We start from the raw sequence: 15,665 nt of genomic DNA, 5'->3' as shown, positions 1-15,665 counted from the left end.
ACTCATTTTAATTTTTATTCTACATTTTTAAAATACTAAATACATGATAGTACATTTTGTAATCTTAAAATACTTTTGTAAAGAATTACACCTTAGAAATTTAAAGAATTCTCTCACAATTTGACAGGGAAATTCCCAAGCTTATGAAAGAAATTTCATCAACAAAGAAAGCAACAGAAGGAAAGGTAAGAGTGTTATTTAACTTTCAAGATAATGATGAAGGTGAATTTTAAATTTTGTGTAAAATTTTTTATCTATTTAACTTTCCATTTTGGGAAATTTCTAACATACACAAAAGTAGAGAAAATAAACTTTCATGTACCCATTACCTAGCCTCAACAGTTAGCAACATTTTCTCTGTCTTGCTCCATTAAAATTTATTTTTAAAAGGCCATTTAGCCAATTGCATTAATGCATTCTTGTTAGGTTTTTTATATTGAAGTATAATTTACCTAAGTAAAGTGCACAAATCTTAAGTGTATAGTGAATAACTTTTTACATACATATATATGTATTCATACACACACATACCTGTGGAACTACCACCTAAATCAAGATATAGGACATTTCTATCATTTCAGAAAGTTGCACAATAGTATCTGTGAATATAGAAAATTTAGCCTGATCCTTTTGAATCCATATACCTTTTAAACTAGTTTTCTTAGTAGTTAATACCTCCTAGCTGTATAATGTAGAATAGAACTGGTGACAGGATATCCTTGTCTCATTCCCAACCTAAGGGGAAACGTGTTTGATATTTCATCATTGAGTATTATGGTAGTTTTAGGTTATTTTAGTTACATCCTTTGTCAGATTAAGAAGTTCCCTTCTATTCCATATTTGCCAACAGGTTTTTTTTTGGTTTTGTTTTTTAAATCAGCAGTAGGTGTTGGATTTCATCAAATGCTTTATCAGCACCTATTGAAATTTTTTTCCCTCTTTTATTCTGTTAATGTGATAAGTTACATTCATTGATTCTCTAACATTAAACCAACCATGCATTCTTGGAATTAGCTCCACTTAGTCATGATACTTTATCCTTTTCCTATATCACTGGATTCTATTTGCTAATATTTTGCTTAGAATGTTTACTTCTAGGTTTATGAACAATAGTATTTCCCTGTAATAATTCTTGTGTGTGTGTGTGTGTGTGTGTGTGTGTGTGTGAGTGAGATAATCTTGTCAGGTTTTGGCAGCAAAATTATATTGGTCTTTAAATGAGTTGTAATGTTTTCCCTCTCATATTCTCTGGAAGTGTTTGTGTAAGGTTGTTATTACTTGTCTCATCATTGCTTGGAAGACTTCACAACTGAAGCAGTCTGGGCATGGAGTTTTCCATTTTTATGGGGAAGTCTTTACGTACAAATTCTTTAATAGTTACAGAACTATTCAGATTTTTAATTTTTTTTATATCAGTTTTGGGATGTTCATTTTTAAGGGATTTGTCTATTACATCTTCATTTTCAGATATCCTCTTATTATCTTTTCAGTGTCTGTAGAACCTGTAGCTGTGTTCTATTTATTTAATCCTAATATTGTTAATTTGTGTTTTAGCCTATATGCTATTAATATGCCCTATATATATAATTAGTATTTCAAAGAACCAACTTTTGGCTTTGCTGATTTCTCTACTGTATGTTAGTTTTATGTTGAATTGATTTCTACTCATTTTTATTTCCTACCTTCAGCTTTCTTTGGCTTGTTTTTCTTTTTCTAACTTCTTGAGTTGGATGTTTACAGCATTGATTTTCAACCTTTTTTCTCTTACTATATATATTTATTTATTTCCTTCTTAACATTGTTATAGCTGCATTCCCCAAGTTTTGGAATAACCTATTTTTATTTCGATCCAGCTCAAAATATTTTCTAACTCTCATTGTGATGTCTTCTTTGACTCATGTGTTATATAGGAATATGTTTTTTAATTTCAAAGAGTTTGGGAATTTTCTACTTGTCTTTCTGTTATTGAATTGTAATTTAATTATATAGTGGTCAGAGAATGTGCCGTGTATGATTTCAGTCCTTTGAAATTTGTTCAGACTTGACTTGTGACCTATCATACGACCTATTGTGGTTAAGTACCCAATGTGTACTTGAAAAGAATACAAATTCTATGTGTGTCAATTAAATCAAGTTGGTGCATCATGTTATTCAAATATTCTATTTCTTTACTCATTTTTTATCTGCTTTTTATATCAGTTACTGAGAATGGTATCGCTTATGGCTGTGAATTAGTCTATTTTTTTTAGAATCTTGTCAACTTTCAAAGCTATATCAACTGATGAAGCCATGTTAATTATAGTCTTTATAAATTTAAGATAGTTATCTTTCTGTTGAATTTATCTTTTATCAATACAAAATGTCATTTTGTTTTTCATTTGCAATATTTCTTGACTTAAACTCTATTTTGTCTGATTTTAATATAGCCATACCTGCTTTATTTTAACTAGTGTTTACATGGTATATCTTTTCTCATCCTTTATTTTCACCAATTTGTGCCTTTATGTTTAAAGTGTGCTTCTTAAAAAGAGTTTGTATTGATAGTTGAGGTTTGTTTGTTTATTCAATCTGACAATCCTTATCTTGTAATTAGAATGTTTAAGTCCATCTGTATTTCATGTAATTATTGATATAGTTGAATTTGTTACCATCTTATTTGTTTTCTATTTATTTTATCCTTTTCCTTTTCTGCCTTCTTTATATATCGTCCTTTTTTTTTTCTTTAAACTATTCCATTTTGTCTCCAAAATAAACTTTTGTTTTACCTTTTGGTATCCTTCTTGTAGTCATCATGTTGGGTATTACAAAATGTATCCTTATATTATCACAGTGTACCTTAAAGTATACTTTTGCCATGTCCTAAAGAATTCAAGAACCTTATAATAGTTTAACTCCATTTACCTCCCTTCCTCTTTTGTGCTATTGTTGTCATATATTTTACTTTAACATGTGTTATAAAGTCAGGATGTTATTTTTGTTTTAAATTCTCAATAGACTTTTATATTATCCACGTAAATTTGAAATTGTTGTTATTTATTCCTTATTGCTCTTCAGTGTTTCCATCTGGGCTGGATGATTTCTCTCAAGTTTTGTTTTTATCTAAGGATATCTGTGTTTTACAGGTTTTACAGAGACACTTGCTGTATTTAGAATTCAAGGTTGGCAGTTCTTCTTTTCCTTTCAGCAATTTAAAGATTTCAATATGTCACCTTTTGGCTACCATCATTTCTGTTAAAGAAGTCAGCTATCATGTTACTGTTAATTTCCTGAAGATAAAGTGTCTTTTTAAAGATTTTTGTCTTTATCTTTTAGTTTTAGCAATGTGACCATAATATGCCTTACTATGATGTGTTATTGTTGGTATTTATCCTCCTTGGGTTTATTGAGCTTCTTGAATCACTGGGTTTGTAACTTTCTTCATATTTGTAAAATTCTTGGCCCTTATTTCCTTACTTCTTGATTTTGTCCTAGTCTGTCTTTCCTCTCCTTCTAGAATTCCATTCACTTGTGTTTTAGATTTTTGGACCATATTCTACATCTCTTCTATTCCATTCCTTATTTTCCCACTTTTTTCCTCCTCTGTGCTTTAATTAAATATTTTGTATTAACCTGACTTTGAGTCCCCTGCTTTTGTCTGTTGTATCCAGTCTGCAGTTAAACCCATTCAACATATTGTTTTTTAAACTGCATTAGAAAGTAAAGTTCCCCCTTTATAGTATAAAATTCCATGAGTTTTGACAAATGTATACTCTCATATAACCACAACCAAGATATAGAACAATTCCATCAACACCTCCCCCCCAATTGCCTTGTGCCACTTTGTAGGCAACCTCTCCACTCAACTCTGATCCCCTCAGAACCACTTATCTATTTTCTGTTCCTATAGTTTTGCCTTTTCCAGAATGACAGCTAAATAGAATAATACAATATGGCTTTTTCATTTAATATAATGCACTTGACATTCATCCATGTGACATGTAACAGGAGCTTCAACACTTTTTATTGATGAGTAGTATTCCACTGTATGGATATACTACGTTTTATCTGTTCACAAGTTGCAGAACATTTAGGTTTTTTCCAAGTTGTTGACAATTACAAATAAAGCCACTGTGAACATTCAGGTTTTGTGTGAACAGATGTTTTCATTCAGTTGGATAAATAAGAGTAGGATTGCTGGGTCATATAGTAAATGTATATTTAATTTTCTAGGAAACTTGCAAACTGTTCTCCTAATTTGCTGTACCATTTTACAGTCTCACCAACGACGTATGAGTCATTCGTTGTGTTTTTAATTTCAAAGTTGCATTTAATTCTAGGATATCCATTGAATTTTTTTTTAATAAAGTCTATAATTCTCTATTGAAATACTCCATCTTTTCATCCATTTAGTTCATCTTTTCGCCTGTTTTCTTTAACGTAAGTATGATATTTTAAAGTCCTTGTCTGCTAACTCCAGCGTCTGGATTATCTTGGGTCTACTTTTATTGACTGTTTCATCACTTGAGTATCGATCACTTTTTCCTGTTTTACATGTCCAGTAATATATTACTGTATGTTAGACATTGTGGATGCTATGTTGCAAAGGCTCTTGATGATGATCTCTCTACAAAGAGTATTGAGTTCTGTTCTGTCAGGCAGTTAATTTGCTAGTGAATAACCTTGATTCTGTTGAGACTTCATGTCAGGCTTTTGTTATGTTGAGTGTATTTCACTTTTGCATTTAGTCTGAAGATACAGTCCTTCCAGGACTAAATGTCTGGGATGTTCACTTAGAACTGTCTACTTTGTCTGGATCAGAGAATGCCACTATTGTCTTGCATTAAGACCCCTCTGAAATCTCTGCAGTTGTTCTCTGCTAGGCCTTTAAGAGTTATGCCCTGTACATGTGCAGCTTAGTATTTGGCCAGGGATGCTAAGGCAACCCTTTGACATGTCTTTGAGTTATGTTTTGACTGGCTCTTTTCTCTATTAACCCTGGATCCCAAACCCTACCTCAGTAGCCCCAAACTCTGATCTCTTTTTCCTCTGCCCAGAGAGACTTGCTTTCTACTTAAACTCTACTTCCTTTCACTGTGTTTTGGAAAATGTTTCAGGGAAGAGCCAAGATGAGTGCAGGGATCACCGCCTATGCTTTCCTTTGCTCAAGTAACCTAGCTTTGAGCTATTTTTGAAAAATCCTTTGCCTGAAAGCTGTTGTCTTTTTTATTTTGTCCAATTTTGTTTTTGTTTATGGAGGGAGAATAATTTTTTATATCAGTTACTTTATCATGGCTGCAACTGGAAACCTCTTGAATTTGTTTTCTTTTTAAAATTGCCAAATATTTAGTAAATTAATAAATATTTAAGACTACAGGATTTTGAAGTTGTTATATAAAAATAACTGAATCATAAGTTTGTTTTAAAAAATGTTTTATTTTTCCTAGACATCACTTAGTGCTCTTGCCCAACTGATGAAAAAGATGCCCCATTTCCGTAAACAGATTACTAAGGTAAGCAGTATCATATATAAGATGTGTTATCATTTTTAGTTTATTAGTCCATCCAGTTCTGTAGTCAGGTTTAGCAGTGGGTGTCATGGAATACTTGGTGTTAGTTGTCCACTAAAACCTTACTTTAGGTCTGAGAAATACGCCAAGTATCTAAGCTCCCCAATAGAGTTCTCTCTATATATACTCTTGATTTATTCAGATCCAGCTTAAATTTTTTTATATCTTTGTCTTGAATAGCCAAACAGAAAAAGTTTAATATTTATCAACTTAATAAGAAAATTCAACATTGGATTGACAAGTGGTTGTTGTTATACTTGGTTCGTTGAATTAATAGTTATTTTTTAATTTTTATTTATTTATTTATTTATTTTTGGTTGCATTGGGTCTTCATTGCTGCACACTGGCTTTCTCTAGTTGTGGTGAGCAGGGGCTACTCTTCATTGTGGTGTGCGGACTTCTCACTGTGGTGGCTTCTCTTGTTGTGGAACGTGGGCTCTAGGCATGCTGGCTTCAGTAGTTGTGGCGCACGGGCTTAGTTGCTCCACGGCATGTGGGATCCTCCTGGACCAGGGCTCAAACCCGTGTCCCCCTGCATTGGCAGGTGGATTCTTAACCACTGCGCCACCAGGGATGTCTGAATTAATAGTTATATATCAGTAGATTTAAGAGCAATTAAAGCTGTGTGGGCAGGTAAAGTTTTGGTTTTTTGCTGTTCCAGTCCTTCTTACAAGTAATTATCAGAATAATATTTACATATTTTTTATCATATTGCTCCCTAATCAAGAATCAGTAACATAAATTCACACTTTTTCTGCTTGACTTTAAGGATTTCACTTTTTTTTTCTCACCTTATTTTTCACTACTCATAAGCCCAACACAAATTCAACCCTTCCATTCTGTTTTTTTGTGGTCTGTTGATTATCCCCTGTAGATCATGGTAATTTTCACTTTTTTCCTTTCTCGAGATGTTTCCCTTGATTTACATGGTACCTCCTTCCCACCTAAGCCCATACTTTCCTTCAGGCCCATCTCAAAAGTTTAATATTATCAGTTACACAGAAAGAAATGAAAATGCTTTAAATGATTGATTTCTTCTGTTTTTCAGCAAGTTGTTCATCTTAACTTAGCAGAAGATTGCATGAATAAGTTCAAGCCTAATATAGAAAAGCTCTGCAAAACTGAACAGGTATGTGCAGAGTCAGAAATACCTATGTTCAGGATAGATTTCCAGAATTAACTTTGTCAGGTAAAATCTAACTTTTTGTTCAATACAGTGCACTAAATCACAGAACCTCTTTTAAAAGGAGACTCACCCACTTGGTTTAATACATCATTCCTTACCAACGCTAACAAGTAGCTACACAGTGTCATAGTAAGCAGTCCCTCCTAATCCGTGATTGTGCATTTTTGGTTGAATGGGATGATTTAAGTGTTTGGAGCATTAATTCAGGGTAGCACTGTTGGCAGGCCTTTTTCAGTGGGTGCAGCATTTAAGGCAGCATCCTGCAGAGTACTGTGTAGGCACGTTTAATTAAAGCCTCCTCTATAATGCCAAAACTATTTAGATCAGTGCTGTCTAATAGAAATAGAATGCAAGTCATGTATAATTTTAAATATTCTAGTAGTCACATTAAAAAGGTAAAAAGAAATGAGTGTGGTTAACTTTAATATATTTGATTTAACCCAGTACCTCCAAAATATTATTTCAACATGTAATCAATATAAAACAATTATTGAAATATTTTACATTCTTTTTTTCACAAACAAGTCCTCAAAATCTGGTGTTTTAACTTAGAGCACATCTTAATTCAGACTAGACACATTTCAAGTGCTCAGTAGCCACATGCAGCTCATGTCTACCATATTAGCAAAGGTTTAGATTAATGATTTTCTTCTCTGAATTATTTTTTGACTTTTTACATTTTGTACAGTATTAGTTTACAAGTGATACTCACATTTTCCTGTGAAAAGGCATCAGTGTTCCGTTAAAATTTGGCAAGTTTTAGTAATAGATTTTTTTAAACTGAAAAATGAATTTGGATCATAGACTACTGACTGTATTTCATTTTCGTTAAGGACCTGGCACTTGGAACTGACGCAGAAGGACAGAAAGTCAAAGATGCTATGCGAGTACTCCTTCCAGTTCTACTCAACAAAAATCATGATAATTATGATAAAATAAGAGCAATCCTACTTTATATATTCAGTATTAATGGTAATACAGACTGTTTATTTTCTTGAATATATTAAAATACCCAGCTCTAAAATCATTTTACAATAAGTGGTTTACTATTTGATCATAAGAGAATCTTAGAAAATTCAAAAGTAGTGGCTAAAGTTGGTTAAGATAAATAAAAGGAAAAATGTGAAATTGGGAGCATACTGAAGGGTATATAATTTAAATGTTTGCTTTTTTTAAAAAAGCTTTTTTCTTGGGTACCTAAAACCTGGAAATGATTATGGTAGCAATTATTTGACTGTGCACTCATATTTTACTTATCTAAGGAACTACGGAAGAAAACTTGGACAGGTTGATCCAGAATGTAAAGATAGAAAATGAGAGTGACATGATTCGTAACTGGAGTTACCTTGGTGTTCCCATTGTCCCTCCTGTAAGAAATTTTACATTCTGTATATACTTATACATATGCATGTGTGGTCATTTGCATTAAATATGTTTTCTTATGAGGGAATCCATGTGGACAGTCTTCTTAATTTTACTCTGTTGATTTGGTAAGTAAAATATTAAAAATTTCATTTTTTTTCCATATATGAGTAATTTGGACAAGTACATTTTTCTAGTGAATTTATATCTTACAGCTTCTGTTGTAACTTGCTATTTATGCTTTTCTTTTTATGATTCATTTATAGCAGAATTTGAAGAACTCTGTATAGAATCTCACTCTTTCCCATTGAGTTTTATATAAGCACTTTGGAGTAAACATATTTTCTGATACTATCATAAATTTTATCATTAATGCACGAAATACTGTGAAGTTACATGACCACACCTATTCAGATTTTTTGAGTAGGCTTTTCCACTCTTAGTTTTAAGTCAAATGCAACATAGTGTTTGTTGTAAATTAAACATCTTGTTAGAAAACTTAAGAGAATATCACTAAATAAAATTACTGATTTTTAATTTTTTCCTCTATTTAGTCTCAACAAGGCAAACCATTAAGAAAGGATCGGTCTGCAGAAGAAACGTTTCAGCTCTCTCGATGGACACCTTTTATCAAAGATATTTTGGAGGTAAAGTTCATTAAATTTTATTTATACCTTGAGTGCCCTTCTGTAGAATCTTTTTTACTCTTTGTATATTTATCTGTGAGTCTGAGCATATCTATGGGTCAGGAATTATCTGCAGTACTGGGAGAGTTCACAAAAGAAGGCTGTATCTGGTGTCAAGGGAGGAGAGGAAACTCTTGAAGATTCTCTCCTTAAAGACTGCAAATTCATACCACTGACTGACTCAAAATAAATTTTTTTTTAAAAAGTACACACATGCTTTATGAAAAAAACTCTGTTTGAAATAACTATGTAGCAGAAATATAAATAATTTAGTTGAATGAAAGTTCGACAAAATAACATTTGTTTATGACCACTGTTAGAAAGTGTTAGACTCCAGTATTCTTGGAAATGTATTTGTGATTAAAATGTAAACCTCCAATGGACTATTACTCAGCCATAAAAAGAAACAAAATTGAGTTATTTGTAGTGAGGTGGATGGACCTAGTGACTGTCATACAGAGTGAATAAGTCAGAAAGAGAAAAATACCGTATGCTAACACATATATATGGAATCTTAAAAAAAAAAAAAAAATGGTTCTGAAGAACCTGGGGCAGGACAGGAATAAAGACACAGATGTAGAGAATGGACTTGAGGACACGGGGAGGGGGAAGGGTAAGCTGGGACGAAGTGAGAGAGTGGCATGGACTTATATATACTACCAGATATAAAATAGATAGCTAGTGGGAAGCAGCTTCATAGCACAGGGAGATCAGCTCGGTGCTTTGTGACCACCTAGAGGGGTGGGATAAGGAGGGTGGGAGGGAGACGCAAGAGGGAGGAGATATGGGGATATATGTATATGTATAGCTGATTCACTTTATTATAAAACAGAAAATAACACACCATTGTAAAGCAATTATACTCCAATAAAGATGTTAAAAAAAAAATGTAAACCTCACTATAGTTTGCTTTTATAGTCAGCAAATGGCTGATGCCTTTAGTACTGTTTACTTTTAGAAAATAATATTCAATTATAGGAAATTAGAAAATGAACTAATAAAAATCACATTATGAGCTCAATAAAGTCATGACATTGATTCTTCAGTCATAATCAGATAGTTCTATTTATTCCAATTTGCCTTTAACTTATTAAACTTTAATTTCTATTTTCCTGTGGAAACTAATTGTGTACAATTTATTCCTATGATTTTTCTGTTTTGGTTGACTAATTCTGTGTCATTCACACATGCTTAATATAGATGAAAAGTTTAAAGAGTTTAGACTTTTTTTTCTGCAGCATAAGGTTTTTTTTTTTTCTGATCCATAACAAGGATATAGAACTAAGTAGTTTTTCTTTGCTAGTATTTTAAAAATAAGAATTGACCTTCTCAAACCCTTTAACAAGGATTTGCATATTAAATTCAGAAAACCCACTTTTACCTCAGTGGCAGTCTACGGCCTTCAGGGTTTCTCCTGAAACTTGGTTTCTTCACATCTTGCAGTCTTATTGAAATATTCTAGGACTACTGGGTACCTTGTACCCATTCCTTGTGTCCATTCCTACTTATTGATACCATTTGTACAACCATGCTCTAATGCAGTGGTCTCTAAACTTTCTTGATCATGCACACTTAATCATAATAGATGTGATCAGGAGCCTAGAGTATATGATTATTTATTTATAAACTATATAAATTCTGTATTGATAGAACACTCTGTGTACAGTATATACAATTACACATAAATATATAATAAAACATTAACCCTAAAAAGAAGGAAAATTTTAAAAATGAAATGAAAAGGAAAGCCTCTCATCCCATTGGCTTGTCTTGAATACACCTAGGCCAGGATGCACATTCTGTTTTAGAGCCACCGCTATGAAGGGCAAGGCCTGGACTCCAGTAGCCTAAGAGGTCTGTCAGGATTAAGATGGTATTTAGAAACCCTTAGCACTGGGCTTCCCTGGTGGCGCAGTGGTTAAGAATCCGCCTGCCAATGCAGGGGACACGGGTTCGAGCCCTGGTCCGGGAAGATCCCATATGCTGCGGAGTAACTAAGCCCGTGTGCCACAACTACTGAAGCCCGTGTGCCTAGAGCCCGTGCTCCGCAACAAGAGAAGCCATCGCAATGAGAAGCCTGTGCACTGCAACGAAGAGTAGCCCTTACTCACTGCAACTAGAGAAAGCCCGTGCGCAGCAACAAAAGACCCAACGCAATCTAAATAAATAAATAATAAAATAAATTATTTTTTAAAAAAAAGGAACCGCTAGCACTCTAGAGATAAAGATCCTTATAAGGTGCCTGGAATTCTCACACCAAAGTGGGAACCCTCCAGATGAAGAAATAACAGGCTTGCAATAAATATTAGTTTAATAAGTAAATGATTTCATTAGTTTTTGTAGCAATTAAGATTTGTGAGTTTCAAAAAAGGGCTAACCTTATTTTATTAAATATATATCCTTATGTTCCTTAATTGTAAACACAAGGTTTGAGTTTTATGTAACACAAACAAAATCCTGGAATTTACAATATTTTCTTGATGGTTTTAATTCTTTTCTTTCCTAGGATGCCATCGATAATAGATTAGATTCAAAAGAGTGGCCATATTGTTCCCAGTGTCCAGCAGTATGGAATGGCTCAGGAGCTGTAAGGTAAAACCTATAAATGAAAGCCAGTGAAATTTTCACTATGAAATTACAGACTAATAACTAGTAACTATAGGTATTCCTGTATTGGTAACTCTTCTTGAAGCATATAGTCACTTAAAAAGCAGTTTTTCTTTAACTGTAACCTGTTTTAGATGAGTCCAGATAAGCAATATGAAAATGTGCCTTATTATAAAAACAACTTTCATGAAACTAGAGAAGAATTTCTCCACTCATCTTTTTTTTTCTTCACATTAGCAGAGGACATAATCCTTTGTGATGATTTTTTTTGTGATAAAATATTTGAGACATTCAGAAAGCTGTAGACAATATTATAATGCATACCCTATACTCAGTGCCCAGCTTAACAAATGAATCATTATAAATACAGTTCAAGCTTCCTATATATCACTCTGATTTTTATTATTCTCCCTTTCTTCACTATCCTGAATTTGGTGTTTACCATTCACCTGTGTATCTTTATACATTTTCTACATATATCTGTATTCTAAATTATAGAGTTGTGTTTTGCAGGATTTTTCTCTTGGTCTTTGGCTTTTAGCAGTTTAACTATGATGTGTCTAGGCAGAGTTCTTTTTGTGTTTATTCTGCCTGGGGTAGCTGAGTTTTCTTGGATCTACAAGTTAATATTTTTCATCAAATTTTGGGAAGTTTTCAGTTGCTGTTTCTTCAAATTTTTTTTCTGCCTGTTTCTCTCTCCCTCTTCTTTTGAAACTCCATTACTCATGTGTTGGAAAGTTTGGCTTTGTCTCATGGGTCACTGAGGCTCTGTTTACCTTTCTTCCACCTTTTTTCTTTCTGTTCTTCAGATATGCTAATATCTATTGATCCATCATCAATTCTTTGATTCTTTCTTCTGACATCTCAAATCTGCTATTGAGCCCATCTAGTGAATTTTTCATTTCAGTTATTGTGCTTTTCACATTTTGAATTTCCATTTGCTTCTTTTTTAGTTTCCATTTCTCTTTTGAAATTCCCCATTGATTAACATAGTATTAGCATTTTTTTTAAATTATTTGATCATATTTATAATAGATTCTTCGAAGTCTGCTAATGCAACATCTGGATTCACTCAGGGTCAGTTTCTATTGATGGCTTTTCTCCAATGTGTGGGTCACACTTTACTGTTTTCTTACATATCTACTAATTTTTGGTTGAAAGTTGGATCTTTTAGATACTGTACTGTAGCAACTCTAAATTGTTTTTTGTTTTAGTAACTTGTATGGACTTAAGCTGTGGGATCACTGCCCCCTGCAGTTTAGCCACTGATGTCATTGCAGGGGTTTTTAATTTTAAATTGAATTTTTTTGCTTGGTTCCTAGTGGTTGCCCTATGTCTGAATAGTTTAGAGGTCAGCCAGTTATCTGGGCAGAGGTTGTGTTTAGACACCTCATGCCTTCCATCATCTGCTGATCAATCCGAGTGTGGGTTAAGAACTACATTACAAGTCAGAGTCAGTTCTTGAGTCTTCCCCCCACCACCACCCCCCTTTCTTTTTTTTCCTATTCTTCCCCTGGGCTTTCTCTGGCTTGTCCTGGCACAGGCATAATTTGGCAGTCAGCTAAGGAAGTGGGGAGAGTTTGTCTTTGTCTTCTTTGGCTTTCGTACGTTCAGGATTTCCCCATTAAATTTCTGGCTGATGTGCCACCTATCCCATACTGGGACCAAGATGTTGTGCTACCAGAGCTGCAGGTCTTCCTGTTCTAAACCAGGTCTGCTGTTTTTAACTAGCAAAGCTGCAGGATTTTGTACTCCCTTTGCTCCCTACCTTGAGTCAAGTCTTCCACCTCAGGCAGTAAAGTTGGTGGTTCTCTCAGCCAGCCTCAGGTCAGTAAAGCTATAGTTTTTGCTGACTGAGTTGGAAGAACAGTGCAGGTTGGGTGCAGCCTCAGGCTAGAAGGTCATGTAGTTACTATCACCATTCTTACCAATATGCTAGCATATTTTTTAAGAGTAAATTCTTCTCAATTTGCTGTTTGCCCATAGTTGATTTCCAAGTGACCTGAACTGGTTTTCCCCCCCACAATTTCATCCAGGTTTATACTTGTTTTCTTGGAGGGCAATCTTCTGACCATCTTATTCCACCATGACCACAAGTTGCCTTTGACTGTGTTTTTAATCTTAATATACATGGTGTCATCTTGTATGTGTCCTCCTGCAACTTCCTTTTTAAATTTCCCTCAACATTGTTTGTGAAATTTATCCCAAATTGATAACATGCATAAATTTTCACTGCTGGTTGGTGTATTCTTATGTGAGTATCACAGTTTATTCATGTATTTTCCCCACAATGGAAATTTAGGCTGTGTCAAAACTGGCACCATTACAAACAACATGCAATGAGCATTCTTGTACATTTACGTGTGTTTGAGTGTTTCTCTAGGGTGATTCTCTTGGTCTGAGGACTTTTTCTTTAGTTTTATTTTTCCCTTTTCTCCTGGCTTGGAAGTTATATAGCCTTTTTGTACTTTTGTATCTATTATCCTTAGAATTTTAGTACACTTCTTTGACTCAACAAAGTCTGAGATTAGTATCTTTGCCCTTCTCATGAACAATACAGAACTTTAGAACAACTTAATTCAAACTACACACCCTTTAAATGGTCTCTTAATTCTTTATTGTTTTCACCTTATATCTTTTTTATTTCCCAAATTAATGATGAGCATTATTATTTTTTTAGTTGTGTGTGCATACTAACCAGTTATATTGCATACCACTTCTGCTTTCATCCCTTTTTTTTTATTATTAATTTATTTTATTTTATTTTTGGCTACGTTGGGTCTTTGTTGCTGCGCGCAGGAGTTGCAGCGAGCGGGGTCTACTCTTTGTTGTGGTGCACAGGCTTCTCATTGCAGGGGCTTCTCTTTTTGTGGAGCATGGGCTCTAGGTGCATGGGCTTCACTAGTTGTGGCACGTGGGCTCAGTAGTTGTGGCTCGTGGGCTCTAGAATGCAGGCTCAGTAGTTGTGGCACACAGGCTTAGTTGCTCCGTGGCATGTGGGATCTTCCCGGACCAGGGATCGAACCCGTGTCCCCTGCATTGGCAAGCGGATTCTTAACCACTGCACCACCAGGGGAGTCCCTTGCATCCCATTTTTTGGGCTCATTTGTTTTCTTTTCTGAAATATATCCTTTAGTAGTTTCTTCAGTGTGGGTCTATTGGTGGTAGGGTCTCTGTGGTTTTGTCTGTCTGAAAATGTCTTCATTTTGTCATTGTTCTTACATGATAGCTTTTAATTTCTAGGCTCATGGTAATTTTCACTCAACACTTTGAAATGTTATTCTCCTGTTTCTTGGTTTCCATTTTAGCTCTTGGAAAGGTGTGTGTATGGGGATGGGGTGTTTTCTGACAGTTTTGTCGTACTTTTATAGGTAATTTGCCTTTTCTCTCTGGTGCTTTTTGTCTTTGGTATTCTGTACATTCCCTATGCTGTGTCTACCTGAGGGTTTATTTTTCTTTCTTTCCTTGGGATTCAGTGTGTTTCCTATAATCTGAGGTTTCATATCTTTCATAAATTCTTCAAATATTGCCACTTCTGCAGTCTTGGTTTTATTCAAACATCTCATTTTATCTTCATGCCTTGTAATCTCTCAAGTTTTAATATTCTTTTACTTTTTATGTTTCATTTTGGAAATTTTTCTTTGCATCTAGTTTTCAATTCTTTAGTTCTTTCTTAAATTTGTGCCTAATCTGCTGAGTAAACTATATATATGTATATATTTTTTGAGCTTCTATGTTCATTGACTTTACTTTTCCTTTATTTTAGAAGTTCTCCTTGTTTCTTTTTCAAATATGCTTGGACTTCTTTGTTCTTATTTTGTCATGCTTTCTGTTCTACTTTATTATCATTTATCATTTTCAACATACTTAATTTTAGACTATTTTTTACAAAATTCAACATCTGACATTCTTTGGGGTCTAATTTTACTGCTTTTCATTTCTGCAGACACTTATGCTTGCTTATTTCCTCGTGTGCTTCATAATTTTGGATTCTGAGCTTATTTCAGTAGCCAGGGTTGAGAGTGGGTACCTTCAGAGAGGTTTTGCATTTGCTTCTGCCAAGGTTAGAGACTTTTTTCTTTTGTGTGTTAATTTCTCAGTTGGCGTTCCCCAGCCTATGAAAGTAGTGTAAATTAGAGCTCTCACGAGACAGGCCTGTGTTGAATTATCAGGCGAGAAGCTTCTTTGTCATCTCCCCTTGCTTTTGAGGGTGTCCTGACCTTATGCAGGGGTGTCACCTCCCCATCTCTACCTTGCACAATATCCAAGACTTTGTCT

At 34.2% G+C, this 15,665-nt stretch overlaps 1 protein-coding gene across 3 annotated transcripts in view; it reads left to right on the top strand.

Annotated features, from left to right (window-relative positions):
* STXBP3 (syntaxin binding protein 3) overlaps positions 1-15,665 on the top strand; it is a 53,128-nt gene that overhangs the window by 32,168 nt on the left and 5,295 nt on the right. The window contains exons 11-18 of one of the 3 annotated variants that reach the window (XM_082462653.1): positions 128-185; positions 4,390-4,416; positions 5,424-5,489; positions 6,595-6,675; positions 7,566-7,704; positions 7,995-8,101; positions 8,649-8,741; positions 11,287-11,372. In XM_082462653.1, the coding sequence (XP_082318779.1) occupies positions 128-185; positions 4,390-4,416; positions 5,424-5,489; positions 6,595-6,675; positions 7,566-7,704; positions 7,995-8,101; positions 8,649-8,741; positions 11,287-11,372 (657 nt within the window). The remainder of the gene's footprint in view (positions 1-127; positions 186-4,389; positions 4,417-5,423; positions 5,490-6,594; positions 6,676-7,565; positions 7,705-7,994; positions 8,102-8,648; positions 8,742-11,286; positions 11,373-15,665) is intronic. The other 2 variants (XM_082462654.1, XM_082462655.1) reach the window with 2 other exon arrangements.

Source organism: Balaenoptera physalus (genome assembly GCF_965194825.1).
Source record: "Balaenoptera physalus genome assembly, chromosome: 1".
Taxonomy (NCBI): Eukaryota; Metazoa; Chordata; class Mammalia; order Artiodactyla; family Balaenopteridae; genus Balaenoptera; species Balaenoptera physalus.
Note: the sequence above shows the minus strand (reverse complement) of the source record. Positions and strands in the feature narration are given on the sequence as shown.